General features: G+C 46.9%; 1 protein-coding gene across 1 annotated transcript in view; it reads left to right on the top strand.

The window, feature by feature from the left end:
• Positions 1 to 26,834, top strand: part of LOC142790836 (homeobox protein Meis1-like) — a gene marked incomplete at its 3' end in the record, with an annotated part of 110,659 nt that overhangs the window by 63,125 nt on the left and 20,700 nt on the right. Inside the window, exons 3-5 of the mRNA XM_075885361.1 lie at positions 6,669 to 6,810; positions 12,764 to 12,814; positions 16,011 to 16,061. Of these exons, the coding sequence (XP_075741476.1) occupies positions 6,669 to 6,810; positions 12,764 to 12,814; positions 16,011 to 16,061 (244 nt within the window). The remainder of the gene's footprint in view (positions 1 to 6,668; positions 6,811 to 12,763; positions 12,815 to 16,010; positions 16,062 to 26,834) is intronic.

The raw sequence follows: 26,834 nt of genomic DNA, 5'->3' as shown, positions 1-26,834 counted from the left end.
TTCCTGCCAATTTCAGTATACGTCAAATTAATGAAACGATCGTAAGAGCGCCAACAAGGTCCCTCTTGAATCGAGACGTGCATGTCGCGAATATCATGATTTTCATGTTACGACCTTTCACTTACGTTTGCCGTGCTTTTGTGTCATGTTTCATTCCAAAATTAATATACATAAAATCAATGATATTGTCGCGAAAGCACCAATACCTTGGTGTGCGTACGACCAAGCAACCACAAAATTCATAAAACCTGACGCGTTCTAAGCGTGTCGTATGGACTATTCTTCGCAAGACGTTTGGCTACCATCATCTTGGGCTGTTAATTAAGCTCACAATATTTTCTTGGTTTCGTATAACGCGATGTGGATCAAAGGGGTACTGACACAAAAAACTTTGGCCTCGCGTTTGTCTGCTGCAATGTGTTGCTGGGGGCCTGTTAGTCATAACATGACACACAGTTTGCTGCAGCACGCGACAGATAATTATTTACAGGCCCCTTATTATGGATCAGCTTCAGTTTCGGTTTGAGAGAGCTCCAAAAAAAAAAAAAACATCTGGGTGCAACTGTCGTCACCTAGCGTGTGCAGCTTTTGACCACGTCACTACACAGAACTGTGACACACTTCCGCACGGTCCGCATTAAGATTTACATCTGAATAGGAAACGGGACTGCAGTATCGCCAAACACGAAAATTTCTAAGTCTACACCACGGCCACGCACTCGGAACCAGCCGCCGAGAAATATAGACTGCGGTCTACATTTATAGAAAATATGGCAGCTATGACGTCATCATAACTTGTTTTATAAACTGCAGCGTGGTGACGTGAGGGAAGTAAGGGATCACCTAGGGGTTCACTTCGATGGTGTCAATGGCACGATGGAGTCGAGTGCTCGCGCAAACTTGAAAATTCTTTTAAAATACCTTCCCAGCTATAGTCGCTGTTGCTGTTTTGCAGATGATGTACGAATGTTCTAAGGAATCAACCCTACAGGCTATCTGGGCCGCGAAATTTTGTGTCGGTGCCCCTTTAATAAGGCCATGCATCATCGTATGCACCGATTCAACTATTTCCATACATATTAGTCTAACGCAACTCTGTTCGTTTTATGCCGAAAGATACGAAACGCAAAGAGCCCAATATTGCGGCACTGAAACCCGTCCGCAAAATAGCCGGTGCTGGTGCGTGCGTAGTAGACGTTACGTTGCAGCAGCATCCGCGAAACAAAGACTCGCTTCGCCGTTTGTGCGCAGGCAAGCTCACGCATAAGAAAAAAAAAAAAGAAAAAAAAAGTCGCGAAAGTTATGAAAAAGAAAGAACAAAAGGTGGAGACAGAAACTGCAGCCGTGTATAGCTGCAGCGTGCCGCCGACTGTCGAAATAAACGACGTGAATATATAGGAGAGAATCGAGAGTTTCCCGACTTGTTTGTTCACATACAACTAGAAAAAAAGTACAATAAATAATAAAATAAAACGCATACGTAATACCCCAGCGTCGCGAGTTCAGGCAAACAACGGTAAAGCTAAGCGCAGAAAAAAAAGGGGGGGGGGGGGCATCGGTCGACAACACACCTGCGACTGAGGTGAACTGGCTTCACAGCTCTCTATACCGACTCGTTTATTCTGTGTGCATCGCTTGAGGGAAACAACAAAAAAAATAGAAGCGCATATACATACATATCGCAAATGTATGCGCATTTTGAGTCGGCAACTGCGCATGCAGACAGACGCGATGTCGCCTTGTTTCTCTGGTTTGCAGTTCTTTTTTTTTGAATTTGTTGTTACTGTCGCGTTTCCTATTATGCCTTGTTCATTCGGCGTTGCAGGGCTGATTGTGGGGGAGGGGGGTTACAGCTCGGTAAGAAGCCGGGGGGGAGGGGGGATAAGAGAGGTGCGAGAGGGGTGTTAGCGTTGACGAAGCCGGGGGGAGGGGGGGTAACAGAGGTGCGAGAGGGGTGTTAGCGTTGACGACTCTGGAGGGGTTGTTAATATTCTCAAGGTGTGAATTGGCTCTTCTACGGCCGTTGTGCGTGGGCTGCCAGCTTTTCGGTCTGCTTCTTCGCGCTTTCTGCGCGGTCTGTTGGAGCGCGCTCGGAAACGGTCGGTCCCTTCTCATATCCGCGACTTAGCATATTATCTCTCGCCTCTTCGTCGCACCGTTCTGCTCGGCTTGCCGGAAGATCTGTCCGAGCAGCTGTCTTTGCTGCGTGTTAAAGTTTGCTTCTTGATTCCCGGACTGCGATTTTTTTTTTCTCTATCTGGAAAGCCCGTGGCGCTATCACGCGTGGAGGGTGATAAGTTGTCCGTGGACTTCACACGGTGAAACATCGGAATGCCGTGCGTGTACGGGGCTGATGGAGCGAGTCCTCATAGAAGTTTGCCGCCTTGAACTCAAGCCTCAAGAAAAATTGCATCTTATATTTAGTCGATAGAGTCTTAGAAGCCTTTATCGTGATCGGCCCCCGTTTGACCAAGCGACGATATCGTGTACTGACGTCATCTGTAGCTTCATGCTGACCTCACCAAACTTTAGAATCTGCAGCATCATGATGACGTCACCGCATGACGTCATCACGCGGCTGAAGATATCTGTTGCGTCATCAGACGGTAAAATTGACTGCCGGTGTTGGTGGCGTTGACGGGAGTGATGCACAAAATCATCACGCAATGACGTCACACGGTGACATCATCGCGTGATGAATATTTTGTGCCATGAAGTAACACGACTTGATGACATTATATTGCCGTTTGGTGGGCCGATCACGGATCAATGCAAAACCATGTATGTGCAGAATGCTTGTAATTCCTCCGATCTTGGAGGCAGTGCATAAACAACGTTATGTGAGAAACTTTTAAGAGGGGGACTGCGAGTGTAGCAAATCAACAGAAAAAGCAAAAAAAAAAACAACAGGCAAAGATGGATTTTGCCTTTACGTCGTTTTAGGCGAATTAAAAAAAATACCCTATACTTTTTCCTTTTTTTTTTCAGCTGTGTATTAACCGTAGTGAAACTGAACCAAGGAGACAGGAAAAAGGCGTTGGAATTTCTTTCACAACTCCTATTTTCTTTACTGCACGGCTGTAGCAGGGAACGAACGCACAAAAAGTGAAAAAAAAAAATCGGTGCGTGGTAGTATTTCAAAAAGCGTTTGTGCAAGGTCTTACTGTATCGTAGGACTTCCATTTCACGTATTTGTTGAAAAAAAAAGTGTCTAACACAAATCGGTATAGGAGCGTCTATAATGTCTTGCGGCCTACTGCCATTGCCTTTGCTTCTATAGAACAGCAAAAACAACAACAAAAAGCATACAAAACCCATTCGGAAAGTAGAGGTGTGATGTGCGCTTAAGGGGCACCCACAGTAGGCCTGAAGTCCTTATAAAAATGTATTTATGCAGTAATGTATCGTCTATTGACTTCTTGGAGACGAGACGTCTCGCCTTGGACTTTTTACAGACGTGTCGTCTGGTCGATGTAACGTATAACAAATCAGTCTTTTTTTTCCTCGTACAATGAGCCAGTTGCTGCAAAGACCTACCGAGGCGACGTAGCAGGCTTGATAAATGGGTAGACATGTAACGGTAGGGGCAGTTTATACTGCTTTGCAACGAAGAAAATAATGTACCGTGAACGTGTTAAGGAGTCCGTGTTTATTCTTGCGTTGTTGCGCACATGATATCACGTTCACAGCAAAAAGTGTAAGGTCATAACTCCGTATCTTTGGCCTATGAACGTACGAAAACTTAGTAGTTCATGCGAACAGGCTTTTGAGGACTACGTTTATCTGTAGTTCAGGCACACAAACTAGAAACTAGAATACTACTGGCTCAAGCGCTAACTGGACTCAACCCGCTGAACTGTTCTCTCTAACTAGCCTATCACTCACTCACTCACTCACATATCACGCTACCTAACGGCACTCACTTGAATCACTCACTAGGCTCATCCAAGTTACCTAAGTCATTCACTCTCATGTTAAATATCTCACGTCACTCACTTGAATCACTCACTAAGCTCACGCAAGTTACTCTAACCACTCACCCACTCACTCTCATATCACATCATCTGACACATCACTCACTTGGATCACCCACCAAGGTCACCCAAGTTACTTAATTCACTCACCCCCTAACTCTCATACCACACTATCTCGCGACACTCACTTGAATCACTCACTCTCAAATCACCTATTCGCCTCATTGACTCTTTCACTTACTCCACTCACACGTACACAGGCTGTTACTTTCTCAATTATTGATGTTTTCTTCACGAACTGCAGCAACCACTATAGGGCGAGGCTGACACCATTCGTGGCAGCAAAGGCGATATCATATTAATACACACCCGGAGTTTCGTATACATGAGCGCACATTCAAATGGTAGCGGAGACGTATAATACGAATACACAAGCAGCCCTGTTGGCGCCGCGATCGGAGGTTGAGTAATGACATGCGCAGTGCACCGCGGTGGGCTATACAAGCGTTCTTCATCGCAAGCGACGCGAGCGCCTCGCTGCGGCGATGGCGGCGGCCGCCATCCATTGTTGCGCGTGCGGCTGCGCGAGACGAAATGACGCCGCGGTGACAGGCTTGCGATATGCAAATGAGATGCGCGTTCCCCAAAGCGTGTCCGATTCGAGGCGAGCTTTCAGAGGTGACAAGTGCGGTCCGGCGCGCGCGCATTGCACCGGGGGGGCATTATTATTGTTGGCGATTGCATTATGGCCCTGCCTTTTCTATGCACGACGAGCTGCTTTTGTCTTGGCGCTTCTTTAAAGCTCCTTTTGTGCCGAGGTTGGCGTGACGTGCAGCTTCGTGGTGGTGGTCTCTGTTGGAGCTGTCCAACCGCTTGAATGTAGAAAGAGAATGATCTAAAACGTTGTTGCAATGTTAGTGGTCGATATGATTGACTTTTGGTTTTTTTTTTTTTGAACCTGGCTTCTCTCACCGCGATTAGTTCGAATTAGCTATTTCTATAGACCGTGTAATTTGTACTTCAAACTTTAGTACCAGAATTTGGTGTCTACCAAATGAACTTGTTTAGCATTGAATACATCCTACGAAGACTGTAATTGTACTGATCATATATATTGTGGCCTTTTTTGTAAGCTCATGCGTTCACTTTATAGGCCTACATGTTGTCCACTAGAGAAAGCCGTTCGCGTATTTATGTTATTGTTGCTGACATTTGTCTGAACACTTACTTGCAAGGACCTTGGGAACGACTATGTATAGATATTTATATATAGGCATGTAGTCTAAAGTCACACGTCGAAGCACACAAAACAGTGGCCAGGCAGCTCGATGGGTTGTTCTCTGTTTGTTGAACGAAAGGTTTAATTATGTCATGGTGGGCATTTTGTTAAGTGTCTACAGTTGACTGTTAGGCAAGAACACAAAACGGTGAGTTTGCACGCTTAGCATGGCCTTGATAGGCGCGTTCTATTGTGCGCGTCTTTATCTAGTCAAACTCAACCTTGCCGCCGCTGTAGTAACTACGCTCCCGTTTGAAAATTCATCAATCGTCCGCGCCTACGTGCTCGGCATGCGGCGTTCCAGAAGACTGAGCACGCGCGGTCCACCTTCGTCGGCTTCTCGGAGCTCCATCTATCGTCGGCTCGATCGCTCTTGCAGTCTTCGCTGCGTGAAAGAATCTACGTTTTCTGTAATAGTGATTGCTCTTGCGAGGTCACAAGCCCTACTACGTTTGATCTCTTAGTGAATGATAAAGGAAATCCTTCATAAGTGTGTCTCAGTTGAGGCTACCTGATTTACAGTGCTTGATCTAGAGTATATATGAGCTCAAGGCATACACGACAACTTTACTGCGGGACCGTATTCTGCAATTCTAACAATTGCCTCTGTGCAGCTGCTCTATGTTTGTTGTACGTGTGAAAGATGCAGGTTTTGGGAACACTTATGCTGTGCCAGTCCTTTTGTTGCGCGACTGAATAATACAAATACAAAACCGGAATACAAATGCGATTATAGAATCGGGAGGCCATTCTCGAAGCTGGCTAAGTTGAACGACGCTAACGGTATGTGTGCCACTAAGAGGTGATTTTATTCTAAAAATATAAGTTATTTCATTGGCACGAAACTATAGCATCACGAGGTTTCTGGAGCATTGTTTCATCTATTTCAACAATCCACGTCGGCATTAGTTGCCTTTATTGTCTTTTTAAACACATCACAAAAAAATCGCAGCATATCCACGGAGTGAATGATGATGAGTGGTGGGAAGTTTCGGAGGCTTTTATCGGTAAACCGTGAATAGTCCGTCCGTCCGTCCGTCTGGTTTGTCTGTCTGTCTGTCTGTCCGCACCTGCTTGAGTGAGTGATCGAACTAGGCGGTCACGTGGGACAGACCACGGCTTTAGTAGCTTCGCCCTTAAACACGTTGGGATACCTCGTGCAACTTAATGGCGCATGGCTGGGTCACATAAGCAGAGCTGTTGGGGATGTTTCAACTTATGTTAATTATCTGTACAGTATGTCTGGGCGGGGCGTTGAGCGCGTTCTGGTTTATGATGACGGTGATTTTTTTTTACGTACAACCTCGACCATAACGGCTCTGCCATAAATATGGTATGGCTGGATGTCTCCTTGGTGGAGGTTCCCGCTCCTGGACTCACCGTGTGCTCGCCCTTCTCTGAATCGCCTCTTGCAGACACCCACTGTTTCCCCTGTTGGCACTGATCTTCGAGAAGTGCGAACTGGCCACCTGCACTCCCCGAGAGCCCGGCATCGCCGGTGGGGACGTGTGTTCCTCGGAATCCTTCAACGAAGACATTGCCGTGTTTGCCAAGCAGGTAAGGGAGGCCCCCTCTTTCTCTCACCATCCCTCAACACTGAGAGCGTGTGAGGGTATGCCAAGTGAACGCAGAATGGATAAAAAGTGCGTAGGTTGTACCTTGCGACAACGGGAGAGGGTATGGGAACACTGACAACGTGATGCGAGGATGCTAGTGAACAGGTATTACAAGTGCATGATGTGTGAAGATGGGTGAATTATGATTACCTTAAATAGAATCAGATGTGAATTAATATCTAGGCGACTGAAAGAAACTAAAGTAATAAGAAGTGGCAATGTAGAAGACTGAAAAATTCACTGTAATTTAGGGAGTGGCTCGTGACAGCATATTGGGGATGGGGGGGGGTGAATGAAAACGGCCATTTTTTTACGCCTTCCAATAACTACCCTTTTAAAAGCATAATTACTGGCTTTTTAAAAATAATTTGACATCACTTCAAGAACCTTTATTCACTCCCCTCTGGGGGTCATGTGTTTGACTCCCGCGATTGAGGGAATCAACCTTTGCATTTGTGCCCATGTAGTCTACTAATAGTCTGCTGGAGCTCGAAAAATTGTGACGTCAGTGTATAATAAACACGTAAACATTAATAGTCTACAAATAAACATAACATTCCTTTATTTTGCGTGGTTGATTAGGTAGGCTTCCACACTCTTGCGCATGGGGCTTCAGGGACATTTTGTGTCCTGGATCTGCAGGTGAATTCAAGAACCACAGAGAAAATCAATCAATCAATCAATCAATCAGTCAATCAATCGACTATTATTTCTTGCGCCTCGCGTCTCTTATAATCGTATCGTGGTTTTGGGACGTTAAACCCCACATATCATCATATTTTTTTTGCGCCTTGAACTCAACTGCAGAACTTGTGTAAACTGAGGGACGACCAGTACCTCTGCCGGGCCTATAGATTCCGATACGCGGGTTATGCAAAAGGATCTTTTCTCATTCGTGCTCGCCGACTCTTGAAAGCGGATGAAGGCGATTGGCTTTGTTGACGGAACGCCTGTATTCCCTTCAAGAAAGCGTAGCCAAAGGAGACAGATCTGTGCGGGCTGTCACTTGGCAAAGGCTGTCACGAGAGCTTCTTTACGTAGCGTCTGGTCGGGGATCATATATCATGAATGTGTGACAGGGCCGTTGACTTTTGCCTCTGGGATGCCGTCATCGCCGGTCCCCGTCAATGGACATATGACAAACGCGTCAAATGAGGAGAGTCACTTGGTATTTGCCTTCTTTTCTTGACGAGTGTGAAGCGTAGATTTGTATTACGCGATCTCTTCTTACCGCGGCTTCTCACTGTCATATAGTTCAACGTCTTCGTACGTATATGCCGTTTCTACATAGCGAATGTGTATACAAACAGGCCGACTCTACACTGTAAGCAAAAGTTAGCCGAGATGGGAGTTTCTCCAGCACATGAGCCCACAAAACTCCCCTGCCCCAATTATTTACTCCCTGGTAGGGAGTGAACTCGGCACATGTCATCGTAAAACGCCCCCTCCTTAATCACAGAGTTTATGAACGACATGACCTTGTTAAACTCCCCAGGGAGTTTCAGGTCACGTGGTTACAAACTCCCTATAGGAGCTTTACAAACCCTCTTTGGGCGTGACGTGTGTGTGTGCGTGTGCGTGTGTGTGTGTGTGTGTGTGTGTGTGTGTGTGTGTGTGTGTATGTGTCTGTATGGGCATATGTTTGCACGTCGGTGTGAAACACATGTGATTTGTGTGGCTAACCGTGCAAGCATCTGTCAACAGACAACGAAATTATAAGTGCAGCGAAGAATAGCAACGACCGGTTGGTATTTACTGGGAACATTTCAATATATTTCGCACCTTAAACCACGCTGCACATCGGTCCGATTCCTCAACGAAGCGTCCTGAATGCCACGCTTCAAAGGGCCGAGTAACAAAAAATTTCGAAGAATAAATTAATGGTAGCAAAAGTAAGCTGTCACGATTGTCAGCGGCTGCTCCTGGAGTTTCACCATCAGAAACTTCGAAGTGGTCTGAAGTAGGCTTCGCTCGACTACGGCAGGCTGGCCGGCAACCGATCTGAAAGTTGCGCCGGCGACGCGCTCGCCCCGTCTCCGCCGATAGTGGCTTCTCGGAGTGTCACCGGTATTTCACTGGCTGTAACATCTAAGTGGTAAGAAGGCCTCGCTCTGCCGTCGGTATCAAGCCGGCATCGTATCGAACTCGCACTGTGCGCTGGCCACCGCGGCAAGCGCTACGAGCTAGCACCGACCACCGGCGATGCAAAGAATGTGTTTCACAAAAAATGAAGGCTGCTGGGATGTATAACAGTCTTCTGCGCCTTGCCACCGCAGCTGTCAATGACTAACTACAAGGCGAGCGCCGAACGAGGCGGAGTACGATCGTCAGCGATTGCACCGTAAAACTTCGAAGCGGTTCGAAGTAGGCTTCGCTCGACTACGGCAGGCTGGCCGGCAACCGGTCTGAGAGTTGCGCCGGCGACGCGCTCGCCCCGTCTCCGCCGATAGTGGCTTCTCGGGGTGTCACCGGTATTTCACCGGCTGTAACATCTAAGTGGTAAGGAGGCCTCGCTATGCCGTCGGTATCAAGCCGGCATCGTATCGAACTCGCACTGTGCGCTGGCCACCGCGGCAAGCGCTACGAGCTAGCACCGACCACCGGCGATGCAAAGAATGTGTTTCACAAAAAATGAAGGCTGCTGGGATGTATAACAGTCTTCTGCGCCTTGCGACCGCAGCTGTCAATGACTAACTACAAGGCGAGCGCCGAACAAGGCGGAGTACGATCGTCAGCGATTGCACCGTAAAACTTCGAAGCGGTTCGAAGTAGGCTTCGCTCGACTACGGCAGGCTGACCGGCAACCGGTCTGAGAGTTGCGCCGGCGACGCGCTCGCCCCGTCTCCTCCGATAGTGGCTTCTCGGAGTGTCACTGGTATTTCACCGGCTGCAACATCTAAGCGGTAGGAAGGCCTCGCTATGCGTCGGTATCAAGCCGGCATCGTATCGAGCTCGCACTGCGCACCGGCCGCCGTGGCGAGCTCTGCGAGCTATACATGCAATGCATGCGAGCAACGGGAACAGCGACTGCGAACCGTCTCATTCGTTTAAGTCTACCGCTCCGTAGCTTAAACTGCGTGGATAGCGGACACCTATTTCTGTGCATGGGAAAAACGAGACGTAAACTGCACATCAGCAAGCATTTTGTGATTGCCAGCTGTCATTCATCGAATCACCGTGCCGTACTCGTGAGTGAGGCCTAGTCGTCGAACGCGGTAGCGGCGGTCTACCTCGGTTCATCGCTGGAGCTGCTGAATGTGCCTCGTTAATGTGTTCATTCAAGGCCGCGCGCACTTTGTGTATGATTCAGTGCATTTTACGGGTCCACAAACAGCACTGCTGATGCGAATTCAGCCTGTACGACAGAGCGTCAACTGATAAAACGTTTTCGTTATAGTAAAAAAATATTAAATATTAGGCAGGATTAGGATAAAAGGCATGTGTGTTGAAGTGCTTACATCAGACCACCGCAAGTTCATACTTACGCCGTGCGTATTTATTGCTTAATTATTAGAAACAAAAAGGCTTTAACCTGGGCTACAGGAGGTCAGAATGTGGTGCCTATATATACTCGGTGACTATATGGTAGGTGTGTACTGCGTGTGGCAAGCTGTGGTGAGTGCGAGTGTTGTGATATTACGTGAACTTTGTGATAATGTTTGTGTACTGTAATCATTGTTGTGCGTATTAAATGTAATGTACATAAAGTTACGCTTGCGCATGGTACGGCTTCTGACGTAATTTTTTTTTCTCAATCGATGCAAAAAATTTACTCCCATACTGACCTGAAAAAGTTCCCCTATGGATGTAAATAAAAACCCCCCTGACACCATGCGAAAACCCCCTTCTGATGGGGAGTAAATTTTTTACTCCCAGAGACGGGTTTTTTAAAACTCCCATCTGGGTGTGCGCTAGAGGACAAGGTCATTTACTCCCATTTCGGCTTATTTCTGTTTACAGTGTATAAGCGTTTTCTTTTTGTTCCGGCGTGGTCTCTGTGTCGATGTTTCTACCTGCAATTTGCGTTTTGACGCAGGCTCCGTCACGACTGGACACGACGCTTCAGTTCCGCAGGCCACTCTCGCATTCGCGACACTCCTCTTTATTGTGTATTGCGCTTAAGTGTGATTGCACTTAAACGTTAACTTGTAAACGTGCACTTCAGCGTGTATTTGCACTTAAAGAAAGGTCCTTATGAAATACGTTTGAAATGATAATTAAGCAGGGTTATTGTCGTATTCTTTAGTGTTTCATACGTATATATATATATAACCTGCCCACGGCAAGTTATCTTTTCACCCACTTTTCTTTCTTCACATTTACCTTACAATTCGGTCTAATAACCTCCCCTATACAATCCCTGGCATTATTGCCTGTTATATGATATTATTATTGTATATAATTAATATTGTGTTATTTCATTAATATTGTGTATCATGTTCCCGATATATAGCGTCAACAAGTCTACAGTAAGTCTACAGACGTCCGAAATATTTTTTGAGGAAATGTTAATGCTAAAACTGGAGTGGTCCTAAGTACGTGTATAGGCTGTCTTTCTTAATTGGTTGTTACTGGGGTAATGTTCCCCAGAAAATGAAGCGGTCTAAAAGATGTCTATACAGACATTCGAAATCATTTTTTGTTTTTTATTTTTTTTTTGTAAGGGCAATATTCCTAAGATCGTGAAGTGGTTAAAATGACGTCTGCAGGATGTCGAGTGTCATTCTTTTTTTTTTTTTTTGTAAGGGCAATGCCCCCATTTCGACGGGAGGCAATTCGTCTTGACCGTCACTTTTTGGGGGTATTCCAGTTACTGTCATTGCTGCATTGTTGTGCAATATTGTGCCGCATTTATATCGCTCAGAACACATTGTTTGCATGTCTTCACAGAGTCGCCTCTCTCTTTCTTTTTTTCATGTCCTTCTCTCTGTCCCCTTTCTCTCTCCGCCATCTCTCTCCCTCCGCTTTTTCCTCTTTCCTGTTCTTCTGCATTACAGATAATGACCGAATATCCTCAATACACTTCAAATGAGGAGTTAGACTCTCTTGTAAGTACCAATTTTCATTGATCGTGTTCTTAACCGACGAAAACCCCTCCTCCTCTTCCTCTCTTCCCATGATCCCCCTCTCCCTTTTCCCCTACTCATCATTTTTTTTTCTCCACTTCGCTTCTTTGCCGCTGCCAACGTGTTGCTTGTTTTTGAAACGAATGTAACTTGTGCTGCCATCTCTTGACAATGCTGCTTACGATACGTTGTCGGCTTGATCGCGTTTTTTTTTTGTCTGTTTGCTCCTGTCCTTTGTTTGCTGACACGAACGCTTTGCTGCACACTTCTTGTGATGACGTCTGAACACCCTTGTGTCATAATACGCTGCAATCGCTTCGCATTCGCTACTGACGTTCACGACATCTCGCTCCGATCGCTCGCTTCTGCAATGGCACGCAAATCGGAACCTAACTGTTCGCGTCATCCTTCACTTCCTATCCTTACGTCCTTCGGTTATCCTAATCTTTGGTCATTTTAATGCCGCCATACGAATGGCTACATCCTCGAACGTCTCTATACAACTTGCCCGCTCTCGCATGACTGGACATTCTGGACAATCTCTCTTCACTTGAAATCTTCAATTTCTTCGTTCTCAAATGCACAACACACTGCCTAACCTTCAATGTAATCGCACTACTACGTAATTTCCCGACTTTACATCCGATTTCATTTCGCCCCTGAACCCTTGCCTCGCATGGCTGGTGCTCGGACTGCTCTTGTCGCTTCGTCTCTGACGTTTCCCGTATTCTTCAAATACCTGGTCCATCCTTTGGACCACTACCCCCTCTCCACCATCACACCCCTCCCTCTTTCCCTACCCCCCTTTGTTTTTGGTTTGTCTTTCAGACGAGGCAAGACAAACAATATTACCTTCCCAACCCTGAGTTAGACAGCCTCGTAAGTATCTTCCTGGAAACACCACCCCTGTTACATCCCACCCTTCCCTACCCAGAATAACGTGAGCTTTTTGTATGTGTTTACTACGTTGTTTTTTTTTTCGTTGCATAACACTAAAACCGCGCGTAGTGTTTGTTCGTGCTGTGGGAAGTGCCGGAAGCCCGGGCTGGTATCATGCTTGCGAGAGTTGCTCGCAACAGGTCTGTGCTTGCGAGAGTTGCTCACACGGATGCTTTTGCAATTGGATATTGCAGATAATAGTTAACTTGCAACTTATAGTTAACTGAGTGGTTAGCGGAGTAATAGAGACGCAGGCGGAAGCAGCCACGTCGGATCAGACATATCGTGACGCACTGTCCTGTTGTGCAATGAGATGGCAACCTTTTCATCAGCCCCGAAAAACATGAAAATACAAAAAGTCCCCGTGCAAGTAGCGCTTTTGTTTTAGTTGTTCGTGCGTTCACTTTTTGCTGACTGCATTCAATATAATTTCCGCTTTGGTGCAACTCTGTGTCGCGTACGACTATTGGCACGTCAGCGTTCTCATGGCAGAAAATGAGGCTTAGTAACGCATCGTTCGTTGCGTGAATTCATGAAGTCTGGCAAGTCTGGCATGTGGGCCGAACGATTGTTACGCAGTACACATGGTACGGAGAGCTAAGATTTAGGCGTCACATTCGCTAGTTCTACGTCCTCGTCGCTTGCTTCCGAAACAATAGAGTCCTTTTTTATACTCTAATTCAACGTTGCTTTTACAAGGCATGCCGTCTCACACCTCCGAAATGTGTACTGAGGACAATAAAAATTCAACAAAATGACAGCATATGTTTCGTAACTACGTGAATAATTACATGGTATGCTAATCTAACGAAATTTTCACGTTAAGTTTTGGGAAACTAATGTACTAATTCCTTGCTATTTGGCCTAACGCCGCGTTACTAAACGTTGCAGTCAGTCAGTGCCGTAACTAGGGTGGGTGATATGGCGCCCATGACCCCTCCTCCCGTCTCCTTGCCACGCACACAAAGAAAAAATGTCTACGCCCTAGCATTAGCAATAATATTTGACCGTCTACAATACACTTGTCAACAATACGCGCTCGTATTCAACTGCTACTCTTTGGGCTACAACACATCGGTTCAATTCAGTCTTAGTATACCGTACAGCATGTATGCTCAGAGCCACTGCACATGCGCGCCAAATCGCTTCGAACCCAACAACTTGGCTTAACTACTGTGCCTCTAGCCGTGGTGCATATATAAGTACGGCAGATGTTCCGGGAGTTATAACGCTTCATTAGCCGACATTCCGTCGAAGGACGAGTCAATTCAGTGAATATAAAGTCAGCACAGACTTTAGGATTAGGTGATGCAAGCTCTGGCTTCCTCCTCACACCCAGCGCAGTTTTGTGGGGACGTATTTTTTGTGTTTTCTTTTTAATGCTTGCACTGTCGCTTGAAAACCTGCCAATGTCTCGTCTCATTGTGCAGTTGTAAGAGCGAACGCGAGATGTCGAAGGCTCGTTTTGGCAGCTCGCGAAAGGTCGCGTATATAGTTTTGATGAATGTGCCGCAGCCGGGCTTCCGACAATGTGTGCGAGTCTCCTTGGTCGATTGACATTTTGCCGCAAGGTTTATTTAGGCTGCGCGAAAAACCTCGCGAGCAGGCGGCATCGTGCCGTTTTCTGCACAACACCGCGTTACTATTTTGCAGACGTGGTGGGGACAGAGACGTGGCGCCCATAAGACGTCTTAACAGGGGTACTGACGTTGATAATTAGCTTGTTGAAACGCATGAGCAACAGCAACAAACAGATAAGAAGTTTTCATTAGGTATTGATCGCGAATAACGCTGCAACAACAACAGTTAACGCGACAACAACAGATGTTAACTCATATTTAAGTGGTGCCGTGAACGCTTGATAGGTCACCAGCTTGTCTTAGATTCTCGCAAGTCACGATTGTATTGCCACTCAGTACTACATGAGGCATTACGGTATGAACCATAAAATGGCAAGGTCGAGGCTGTAAGTTCACTATACTGTTTAATGGAATACAGACTTCGAAATTACGATGAAACATACTCGGGCTTAAATTTCTTTTTCTCCTGAAAAATAACAAGTTGACCTTTCATCCCGCCAGTCAACAACAAGACAGAGCAGACATAATCACTCTGAAACCTCAACTCCATATCAAACATGAACTAACACCTTCAAGTTTTTTTTTTACCTCGCAATATATTAACGAATGGAACGCTCTACCACCATCATTGCTAAAATCAGTTGTGTAGATCGACACAATTACTGATATGTAAAGTTTGAATTGAGTTGTAGGCGTTTGTTTGTTCTTGTTTTTTACCTTTTGAAAATTTTAAGTTTTGTTTTGTAATTTCACCCCTTCTGCCTTCTTCTGCCTTGGCCCTGTGAACCTGCAGTATGTTGTAAATAAAAAATTAATAAACAAACCAATAAATAAATAATCAACATTCAGAGGGAAAAGAGAGTGAGGGATCATCAAGAAGAGTGAACACAACACCCGCGCACACACATACGCACATTTGTGTCAACACATCGTGCACAGGAACACACAAAAAACACACCCGAACATCAGTTCTTCACATAAACCCAAAGTGAACATTCAATACAATAACCGTTCGCAACAAAATGCCATTAAAGTCACTTTCTGAAACTCTCAAACCTGTTTCTAAAGCATTTCGTTACCTTTAATGTCATTTCTAGCGTGTGCAGCTCCGTCAGCGTCGTAAATAAAGCGTGGAGCTTCTGGTGATACGATGAAATTGCTGGCGCCATCATTTTGAAATCTACGTAAAACATTTCGATGTATTAATCATCTCTTTGTCATCTAAATATAACTATTTAAATGTACGAGATGGATTAAGGTAATCTACAAGGTTATGTAGGCATGGATTAACCGCTGGTAACACCGCAAAGCTTTCGTGTTGCTACGCGGTGTTGCGCGTTTGTTTTTGGCAGCCATTGTGACTTGCGGATGTGCGCGAGCTTCGCTAACTCTTTCGCCGCTTTTTCAGCAACATGCCTCGCGTATTTCGCTGTCCAGCTCTATCAGCCGATGTCTTTTCTCAATAAATGATAACTGATGTCCGCTATATCAGCCCATAACTGATCCTGGTTATCTCGTTTTTTCTCCCCCTTCACCTCTTATCATTCCCGGACCAGATGGTGCAAGCCATACAAGTTCTCAGGTTTCACCTTCTAGAGCTCGAAAAGGTGAGTCCCGTTTCCCACGTCTTAGTGTGCGTATTATTTCCACCAAAAACTAGCGTGTTCCTTTTTTTCCCCGCTCAATCAGTGTTCGATTTTGAAACGCCAGAAATTTAAGTATTAGAAAGCCTACGCTTAATCCTTTATCACGACGTGAGGGTAACACCGGCTGCCCCCTTCTTGCTCTGTTGACTTGCTGCAATGGTACATCTTTTGTGTCGTTTTTGGGAAGTTCAGCTAGGTGGGGATATATTGGGAAAAGATATGCCACTTTAGAAGTGTGGACTTGCGTGTGCAGTATGATCTTGAGCACCCACTCTTCCGTTCCAGTTTGTCCCTTTTAATCTCGTTTATTATAAAAATCATCAACAGCATAGTCATCATCATCGTCAGCCTGACTACGCTCACATTAAGGGCAAAAGCTTCAATCATGTTCCGCCTGTCAACTCGGTGCTGTGTTGGCTGCGGCCACGTTACACGCTCAAAGCTTATTATTCTTATCTGTCCACCTATGCTTTCTGTCTCCCCTTCGCAATGTTTGCCTTCCCTTGGAATCCAGCCGATTATTCTTAATAACCAGTGACTATCTTATCTGTGTGCTACGTGCCCTGCTCATGTCCATTTCTTCTTGTTGATTTCGATGATGTCCCTAACACCAATTTGTTCTCTGACTCGCTCCGCTCTCCTCTTTGCGCTTAAAGAGACAGCCTACCTTTGTTTTATTAAACAACGAAGCTGTTGTAGCTGGCAGTAGTTTGAGTGGTGCCCCCAGGAAAAAAAAATTCCATGAACCGGTGCGCGTTTTCTTCGTCCTCCTCTTCACAAGGACGAACTGAGTGCCCATTCTCTCTGCAGTGTCGCAGCCTTGCGGGACTTTGTGCAAGTTGTGCTAGTTTCATCCATCTATTTATTACAAGTTCTTTAAACCCATCTAGCCATTCTCCGTGTGGCCTCCAGAAGAGCGCCATAGGTGCCCTCTTCTTCTCCAGCGTTCCTTCTTCGAACGCGAGTCCTTGGCTTTTTTTGTGTTCGCAACGGCCTCCGGAAACGCGTACCTGTTTCGCTTCTTCCATCGCTAAGGCTGGTGCGTCGCAGCGCATTCTCTTCTGCGTTTTTGCTTGTTTTGCTCATCGACCTGAAGCAAGGCCTCCTCTAGGAAACTCCGAAACAAAGAAAAAGAAAGGAATAAGATAGCGTATGAATACATAGAATAAATGAGGTAAAAAAGGAAAGAAGAGGTACGCACGCCGGGAAAAAAACAACCACAGTCGGAACCTTTTCTTTTTTCTCTCTCAGGCCCGGGCGGCAGGTCGTGATGGGTACCTGTCACAGAGACGTCACGTCACGCTTAGTTTGAGCGTCGGCCTCTCCGCCGCCATTGTGTCCGCGGTGACGGCTACGCCCCCTAGCGTCCCGGGACGTTGCAGCAACCGCAGCGCTGCCTCGGGTTCTTGCATATTTGTACTTCGCTTTCCCTGTTATTCTTTTTTTTTTTTGCCTTCGCGCATGGAAAGTCCGCATTATACCTTCGCGCCATGGGAAGCCATACTCTCGTTTCTTTCTCTCTTTGTTCATTCCTGGCGTCTCTTTTCGCCTCTTTTTGTTCTTGCTGGTCAGTGGCGGGGAACCGTCAACCGGACGGCTGCATTTGGCTGGCCTGCACGAGGTGGTCGTTCGAATAACTGATAAGTACACACCGCGCGAACAGCGAGTCGGCGACGCCTTAGCGCTAAAGAAGTACGAAGATGGTCAAATAAGTATGGAGACGAATTTGCTCGTCCTGCTGCGATCTACTATATATGTGTTCTGTAGCGACTTGCCTCTTCCTCGGTCCAGGTGTTTTCGGCGTTATGACTTCAGTAAACGTAGCGTTGGGGTTTGGCCTTTGCTGTATCGATATACGATGAAAACATTTCTGTACAGAAAGAATGTTTCTCAGACATTTCTGGAGCCAGTCCTGCCGAGAAAGGCTTACTGTCAGTGTATCTTCCACATGCCTGTCGAAGTCGTCTGAATCAGTGTGGCACACGTTTGCATTTCTAGATGCTGGCGACCTGGGCGTGTCCAAAACAAAGCAGGTGCTCTTTCTCGATTAGAACTTGCCTAAAGATGAGGCAAAACTAAAACACTCTTTGAACTCTTTTATACGTGCGTGGGGAGGACTCATTCGTCGCATCACACGCAGGCACAGTTTGCAGGCACTTGGTGTCATCGTGTCGAGTGACAAGTCGAGCTTAGAGAACGAGCCCGAGTCGACCCGACCGCATGCGCGTCTTGGCTAAAACATATGCCGAAAGGAACTATCAGTAGGTTCGGTGACTCAACTCCGATTGGCGGCCGCTCAACTGATCCGACTAAAGCCGTCTAGATGAACGCGACACGACTGGTTTCCGGACTTACAAGCGACTCACTGGATTTGACTTGGTGACTCGACCTTGTCGGGTTCGTGTAGGCCGAGCTGCAGTGGAGGCTCGTCTCACTGCTGGGATTACGACTGACCGTAGATACCTCTACAGATGCGTGCCACCGCGATAACATATGCCTTTGGCGGTGAATTCGACGTAGAGAAAGGCGGGTTATCTTACTGATGAAGAAGCTTGCAGAGCAGAACAATAAAAAAAATGTATGGATGAGAAGGAAGAAGAGCATGGATACAATGAAGGTGATGATCATAAGTACACGTGCAATAGGGATACGAAAATAAGATAGATTAAAAAGTATCTTTCTGAATTTGCTGAGCAATAAATATTTCATTACTAGTAATCGACCCTTCACATAAGCAAATAAACACAATTACCTATCAGGCCTACAAATTGTATATTACAGAAACTTTGAGAATAATACACCTTCTACTCGGCCAATCCCCTCCGATGGCACCGTGCTATGGGCGAAGGTCAAGAAGAAGAAGAAGAAGATGGGAAAGGCACGGATAAGCAGATAACGATAAGTACAGAACGAAGAAGACAAGGTCTAAAAGGGCACGAAAAAGAAATCGAGACAAGAGGCAGGGCCGGCTCCCTCGCTTTATTTCTTTGTAACGACGCGCACCGCGCCATCGCTCAAGCTCACCTCCAGGGACGGGCCGAGCCGCATCAGATCGCGTCCGAAAGAGGCGCCTCGACGCGGCCAAAGAACGCAGCGCGCATCCCCGATACGCCCACCGGCAACTGGCACGAGTGAGTGACAAGCACTGTAATCAAGAGTTGCGCGGCCCTCACCTCCGCGGACGGCGAATGGGGACTGCGTTGACGGGGCCGGCTTCGGGCCATGCGCAAAGCCGCCGAGCGCGCATGTTACAACAGGGCGTGCGCTTTTGATGGCAAGTGCGCCGCGAGGCGCTTTCATGTAGTCGGGAAATATAGAGAGGCGGATGGAAAATGACGGTGTGTGAGGCGCCTGGGTAAGGCCGTGCACGCGCGTCGGAGCAAGATTTTTTTGCCTGTTGATGGAGATTTTTTTTGGTTTTGTTTGATTTGAGGTGGCAGTCGAGGAGATTGCTGTGGAGCAAGGCGCCCAGAGATTTTGAGGACGACGTTTCTTTCTTTCTTTCTTTCTTTCTTTCTTTCTTTCTTTCTTTCTTTCTTTCTTTCTTTCTTTCTTTCTTTCTTTCGAGTTTCTTAGAAGGCTAGAGACACTAGTTTCACTCGAAGAATGCGTTCCCGGAGCTCTTATTCCGCGGGCTATTACGCTGTAAAACAACAGGCGAGAGTCTCTCACACTACATGACAAGGCCCAAAAGAATCCTCGGAACTTCAACGCGTGTCACAACTGAGAGAATGGGCTTCGCGCTTTCGAAGCGCTGTGCTATCGCTGCTTGATGCTGTTTAGTTTCTGCTGCTGCTGCTCTTGTTGATGATGACGATCGCTGTGATGTTGATTGTTGCGATCTGCTTCCGGAACACTGCGACACGTCACGTATAGCACAAGCTGATCAGCACAAGATCTGGTGGCGTGTCACGGGCGAGGATGAAATTCGCTGAGTGAGAGAGACTGACTTTATTAAACATATCCTGAGGAGGCTAAGAAGGGGCCATTCCGAACCTTAATTCAACCTGTAGGCTCCGCCCAGGATGGCGCTGGCAGCCGAAGGCCAAGCTTAGTAGTCAGCTTTAGTATTGCGATGTCTAGTAGTCGATGATGTAGAGTCTACTTCGCCATTCGTTCGATTATAACAGATAAAAAGCAGCAACCCTAAAGGATCAGTATAGTGACATTTAAGTCCGCCCCTGGCGCAGTCTACAGACTGTTCTACCTCTTCACGGTTCTCTTCGTCTTTCCATCCCTGCCCGCGGTTGGCGCGCAAATGCAGGGCAAAGAGGTGTACTGGAATGCGGCTGCACGCTGTGGCCAAGGCGATTTGTCCATGTGCCTTTCGCATTCGCAACTGCAGTCGCGACTCTCTGGCGCCACCGTGGAGATATTGCTAGGGGGAGTGGAGTACAAGCCGCGCCATATCCCGGCAGTATACCTGCGTGCGCTTAGAACAAAAAAAAAAAAGAACCGTCGAAGAACAGAAAGAACGTCGAAATAAGCTGCGTCATGCGTGCACCACCTCCCGTCGCGGGAACCTCTGGCTCCTGGAGAAGTCTCGCGCAGCGCAGAAACCCCCCCGCTGCGAAGTCTGGTTTCCCGGTCTCGATGGCGGCCGTGGGGCCACGATTTGCCGCGCGCAGCTATAGCCAGGCCATGCATCTCTCGGAACAACTAGGCCTTGTTCCTATTTGTTAGGGGTATTTTTTTTTTCTTGTGCTCTGTCCGCGCCTTGACTTGTGGCTGTGGCTTTTCGCACGTTGCAAGTGCGCTTGGACACCGCTGAGTCTGCAGCCCATGTGGGATTCCGTGCTCCCTGCGTGGCAGCTGCTTGTTCCCTCCGGTCGAGTTGGAAAATTACGCTTGACGTGGACTTGGTTCATGTCCCGTGAAGTTAGAGGTGTTCTCTTTTGCTGGTCGTTCAGAGGACCAAGTGCGTGCCTTGCAGGACCAAGTCGAGGGCAATCTGTAAAATAGCTGTAGATGTCTTGCGCACTGTGTATGTCTCGTGCAGCCCGGCATGAGTACGACAGTGCATTAACCATAGGCAAAAGAATCCTTGTGCGGAGAGAGCAAGTTTAGTAAAAGTGCGAATGGGAAAGATAAAAGACGCTAAAGCCGTACCGCCAAGTACCGCAAGCACTACTGGCTTGCTTGTTATGATTGTTCTCCGTGTTGTATTTCTTTTTACTGGGCTAGGCACCTCGTGAGTACATATATCTGTGACTCTGCTACCGTCATAAAGTAGGCTGTAAGTCAGCGTTGTTCTTATGGCTTCACTTATCTCTGTCATTCACTTGGTTTCGGAATAAACTTCGGATAAATAACAAACCCGAGCTGTCCTCGTAAATTTTAGAGGGAGTAGTACTTAGCAGCAGGTCAGTGGAATTCTCTGAACGCAGCGACTTGAGACAGACTGTAGACTTTTTGTAGCAAGAGAAAAGGGCCTAGAAGACTTTTACACGAACTTTCTAACTTCTTTCACCTTTCACAACCTGCTTTCTTTCGTGTTCGTTGTTATAAGCTTGTGGTACGGCATGGTGAGCGGGATGACGTCAGACCCTACGACTTATTCTACTTGCTTATTCGTCTTCTTCTGACTGGTTTTCCGTTCATGTGGCGCTCTAGCTGCTGGCGTTCTTCTCCAACTCCAACCACACCGTCCTCTCAACGCCAGATATTTATACCACTGCCTTGCCCTCTGCCTCGTCTCCCAACGCATGCCTCCAAAGGAACCAAGAAGCACTCATCTATATAGCTTCTCGTCTCTGTACAGCCAGGTCTGCGTCCTCTCTGCACCGACTCGTTCCTTTTCATCTTGTTGTCATTCTACTCCGTCGCTCGTTGCTAGGTGGCGGTAGCGTCGTCTTCTCTTTTCGGCGTGGTCGTCTCCGCAACTCTAACCTCGTTTAGGACCGAGTTGTATGGTACTGAAGGGAGGGGTGCGGTTGCATGCAGGAATGGCTCAGCGGCTCTGCGCGTGTGTCTGTTCGCACCAGAGGTGAACGTCCTGCTGACCCCGACCACGTATACGCGTACGTCGGGCCTAGCCAAAGCCGAAGCCGGCAGGCAAAGCAAAGCAGCAGAAGGCATCATCCCGAAACCGCTGCCATCTCTCTCTTCCTCCTACCTTCCATCCAGTGTTGGTGGCAGGCCGTTTTGATTGACAATCCGGATGCAAAACTGGCCCTCCCCCCGTTCTTTTTTTCTCTCTCAACTTCTTTCCTGCGTAGCTCTTGCGAAGCCGCCGCTGTCCGCCCTATTATACGGCGGGAGCCGACAGAAGTGATGTGACAGGTAGACCCCTCTCACGCGACCGGTACGTCTGTACACGCGAGGAAGAGAGGGAGAAGGTGGAAGAAGCGATGGCGCAGACGTTTTAGTGCTGGGCCCTTCCACAGCCAGTCAGCGTTGTGGGGCTTGCCGCAACGACTCAGAACGAGGCAAACCAGAGGTCTCTAGGTGCTGCTGGTGGCCGTCGTTATTACAGCGCTCCTTTTGTTATTGTTTATTCCGACGTCTCATTTTTTACTTATAACATCTGCAAAACGTATCTCTGCTGGCTTCCATATATATGCCTTGCATCCGGATGGTGGATGGAAAGCCAGCAGGTTAGGCGCAGAGGTGCCTCTGTATCGTTGCCTATAGTTCATCAGTCTACCCGCACATACGTAGCCAGACACGAAAAGGGTGCAGGACACAGCACTATTTGCTGTGTCTTGCTCGCGTCTTCTTGCGTTAGTGCTTTTGTACTTGTGAACTATGGATAACCAACTAGCTTGTCAGCAAATGTTTAGCGCGGCTGTTGTTGCTGTGGTCGAGTCTTAGTTGCAGCTCGGCCGACAGACATTTTACCGAGAAGTCGCTTTGTATGCGGTCATGACGTGTTCCCGACGCTCTCATCATCCAACATCGAAAAGTGTTTTCACGCGCAAGTGTCAATGTTTAATGGAAGCCTCTACAACTCACAGACTTCACTGGCAAACAAAAAAAAACTGCGTCTGCGAGTTTACAGAGTGTGGTCTTTGAAGTTGCGCTGATATTTGTACGCGCCCAAACACAATAAACAGTGAGACAAGTGCGCTTCAAGCCGTACTTACGGAGACCTGGCGAATCCGTGTGCTAACTAACCATCATTCCCGTCATGACTTAACGACTGCAGCGCCGGAGTTCCTTCTGGTGAACATTGCCCGAAATCACAACTCCGTGCATCGAGAAGTTCTTGATTCACGTATAGTAAACGAGTTACGCGGAAACGTGTTATTAAGCCTCTTTTCCATGAGCACACAACGGCGGTAGCGTGTAATAGCCAAGGCTGCTTAGAATAGGATTGCAATAGGATGGAAAGGTGGGCTAGTTGGTAATTCATGATGGTTCAGCGAACTGGGAGCGCGGGGGTAAACACAGACACAAAGCAAAGTAGAGGCACACAGCACGTGTGCCTCCTCTTTGGTTGTGCCTCTTCTTTGCTTTGTGTCTGTGTTTACCCCCGCGCTCCCAGTTCGCTTTGCATAGTCCGCCAATTTCTGTGCTCTAGCAGGCTTTTTTCGTTATGGTGGTCCTTATTAAAAGCCACCAAAGTATTTCTTAGTGCGTTCCTATTCTCGATCTGTGGAAGGGGGAGGGGTGTGTTTTGCCCATTTGATTCGCGAGCAATGCACGCCCGTGTAGTGTGAAAAGTAAAAAAACACACATTTCAGGAGGAAGTCTACATAGTATAATTCACTCGCGTGTGCTTGTGTCCCTTCGTGTCCCTCCTTATCGGATGATTTGTACACCTTTTCTCGATTATCTTCGCTGTTATCACGCGTTTCTGCCTCACTTTTAACCCTCTTTCGCTTCTTTAATTAATTCCGCGCTTTCTCCGGGCTACCGAGATATATAGATCTATCGAGAGACCGAATTGCGCGGCAACGCGTGATCGCGTCGCCTCGGGCCGAATGTGTGTGTACACGTCCCAATTCCGCACTTTAATTACTACTCCGCGTGTTTCTGGCTTTTCTGCTTACTTTCTTTTTTTTTATTTGCCGGACCCCTCCGTCGTCGCACTATGCGTGCGTGCGCGCTTACAGTGAGTGCGTGGTCGACTTTTATTATTTCCTCTTTTTTTTTTCAATTTCGAACACATTGACACGCAAATGACTTTGGTCGAACGCTGTAATAACGTTTCTCCTCGCTGTTTCCTTCTGGCGCCGGTTTTTTTCTTTCTTAAACTGTTGTTGAACTGTCAGCTATCTACATACAGCCTATGTCTATTTCCTTATTACTATCATTCCGATTTTTTAAGTTTTTTTTTTATTCAGTCGGCTGCTTAGCGAGGCATACGAAATTTGTTGTTAGGGAGTACGACCTGCTTTGCTTGTTTGTTGTCGTCACGTCTTGCTCTTATGCCTTTAGTCTTTCATTATTTTTTTCAATCTGATCGGCGTTTTACTGCTTTATTCTTTTCTCTTTCTTTCCTTCTTTCTCTCTCGTTGCAATCTCATTCGCGCGGTCGTAAATTGAACCCAATATATTCGTCTCCTGGGCGTGGCACACGAAGACTTTTCTTTCTTTCTTTCTTTCTTTCTTTCTTTCTTTCTTTCTTTCTTTCTTTCTTTCTTTCTTTCTTTCTTTCTTTCTTTCTTTCTTTCTTTCTTTCTTTCTTTCTTTCTTTCTTTCTTTCTTTCTTTGTAAAGACCGAATATCGGCGTTTCTTGTAGTGGCAGCTGGGACCGCGAGAGGGCTTCACTGATGGCGATGCCGTTGCCATTTCCGAACTGACCTTGATACCCTGCGCAGCAGCCTAGTGGTTATGGGGCTCGCGTGGTGACAGGAAGCTCCTCTTCTTCGTTTGCATTTCCGCCTTTATCAGAAATGCTGCCGCCGCAGCCGGGATTCAAACCCGCGCCCTGCGGGTCAGCAGCCGAAAACCTTAGCCACTAGACCACCGCAGCGGGGCGGGACAGGAAGGCTTGCGAGGTCAAATCCCGGATGCGGTGGACGCATTACACGAGGGGCAAAATGGTAGAGGCTCGATCGATTGATTGATATGTGGGGTTTAACGTCCCAAAACCACTATATGATTATGAGAGACGCCGTAGTGGAGGGCTCCGGAAATTTAGACCACCTGGGGTTCTTTAACATGCACCCAAATCTGAGCACACGGGCCTACAACATTTTCGCCTCCATCGGAAATGCAGCCGCCGCCGCCGGGATTCGAACCCGCGCCCTGCGGGGCTAAAGGTTCGAGTACTTAGATTCAATTACACGTTAAACAACACCAGCTACAGTTGAAATTTTCAGAACCCTCAACTATTGCTTCTCTCGTATTCATATCTGCATTTTCGGGTCGTAAGAACCGCGACAATTTCACATTATCAAGCCCTAATTACACATTCTAGGAGTGAAACATTCACATGACCACTTTCGTGAACCGATTCCAGAGTTGGTGTTCCACGAAATGTTTCCTAAGCACGGAATTTTCCCTCCTATATGTAGAATCCTTCTCCTAACACATAACGCGGGTTTTTATAAATACATTGTTGTCGTTTCCGCTATCGTTTTCTGTGCGATTCGGTACAGCGTCTGTTTAATATTTAACTTCACGCCTCACTTCTGTATGGAAATTACTTTTGCTTCACTGCATTCAATTGGTGGGGTGATGATGCGCGTACATACATAACTATAGTCTGGGTGGTGGTGCATCTTTCTATAGAATACTGTGCATACTCGTGTCTCCATGCGACGCAACAGTCCTTAACGAACTTTTCTCCCTAGCTCACTTGCCCCCTGCGCCCCTCCTCTCCCCCCCCCCCCCCATCAGAAGAAAAACAGACACCGGCTTCGGCTTTGACTTTGGCTCGGCTTCAGAAAAGTGCGCGCGGTCTGCTGCTGAATCGTCTCAAAGGACGAACCGCTTCACCCTATCTCGGAAGCCATCTTTTATTTTATTCTTCCAGCTTGTTTTTTTTTTTAAAGACCTCGGTGTATTGGTTCTACAGAACCAATAGACCGAGTTCGTAAGCAAGATAATTATCTTGCTTACCCAGCTAGCATCTCCGTGGTTCTTTCGGTCACAGTGTATTGCTCTCTCTCTCTCTCTCTCTCTCTCTCTCTCTCTCTCTCTCTCTGTCTCTATCTCTCTCTCTCTCTCTCTCTCTTTCTCTTATTTTGGTCTCTGGTTAGCTTACTTTTTTGTCTTCGTGTGGTGAATGTGTAGTGTGTGCGTAGCTGCGCCGTGGCGGGTATCCTCTCGAGATGAGATGGGAATTCCGATCGAACTAATGACCTCTGCAGGAGAAGACCCGCCCTCTGGTGAGAGTCTGCGAACAGCGGCGCGTGCGTGCGCGCGTGGGTTTTTTGTTTTCTATAGAATTCTTTTAGCCTTTTCCTTTCTTCTAATATATTCGGCCGCTCTTTCACCGACGTCGGGCAAGAAGAAGTTTGATAGAGCGTTTTTAATCTCCCGCTGCAATCTCGTTTTTTCTGTTACGTATACTCTCACCCCATCTTCATTCGCCGCTCGCCGGCTTTGCTATTCCTGCAGTAAGCCGCGAATACGTATATATATATATATATATATATATATATATATATATATATATATATATATATATATATATATATATATATATATATATATATATATATATATCATTGTCGTAGAAAGCAGGCAGACCACCGCCAGTGGCCAACCAATATAATTCTGGAAAAACGTTTGTTTGTGCTGGTCGCACTGCGAAGTGTCTATAGACCCTTTCAAGGTTT

The sequence above is a fragment of the Rhipicephalus microplus genome, unplaced genomic scaffold (assembly GCF_043290135.1).
Source record: "Rhipicephalus microplus isolate Deutch F79 unplaced genomic scaffold, USDA_Rmic scaffold_132, whole genome shotgun sequence".
In the NCBI taxonomy this organism is placed as follows: Eukaryota; Metazoa; Arthropoda; class Arachnida; order Ixodida; family Ixodidae; genus Rhipicephalus; species Rhipicephalus microplus.
This window is presented reverse-complemented; position numbering and strand designations above follow the sequence as displayed.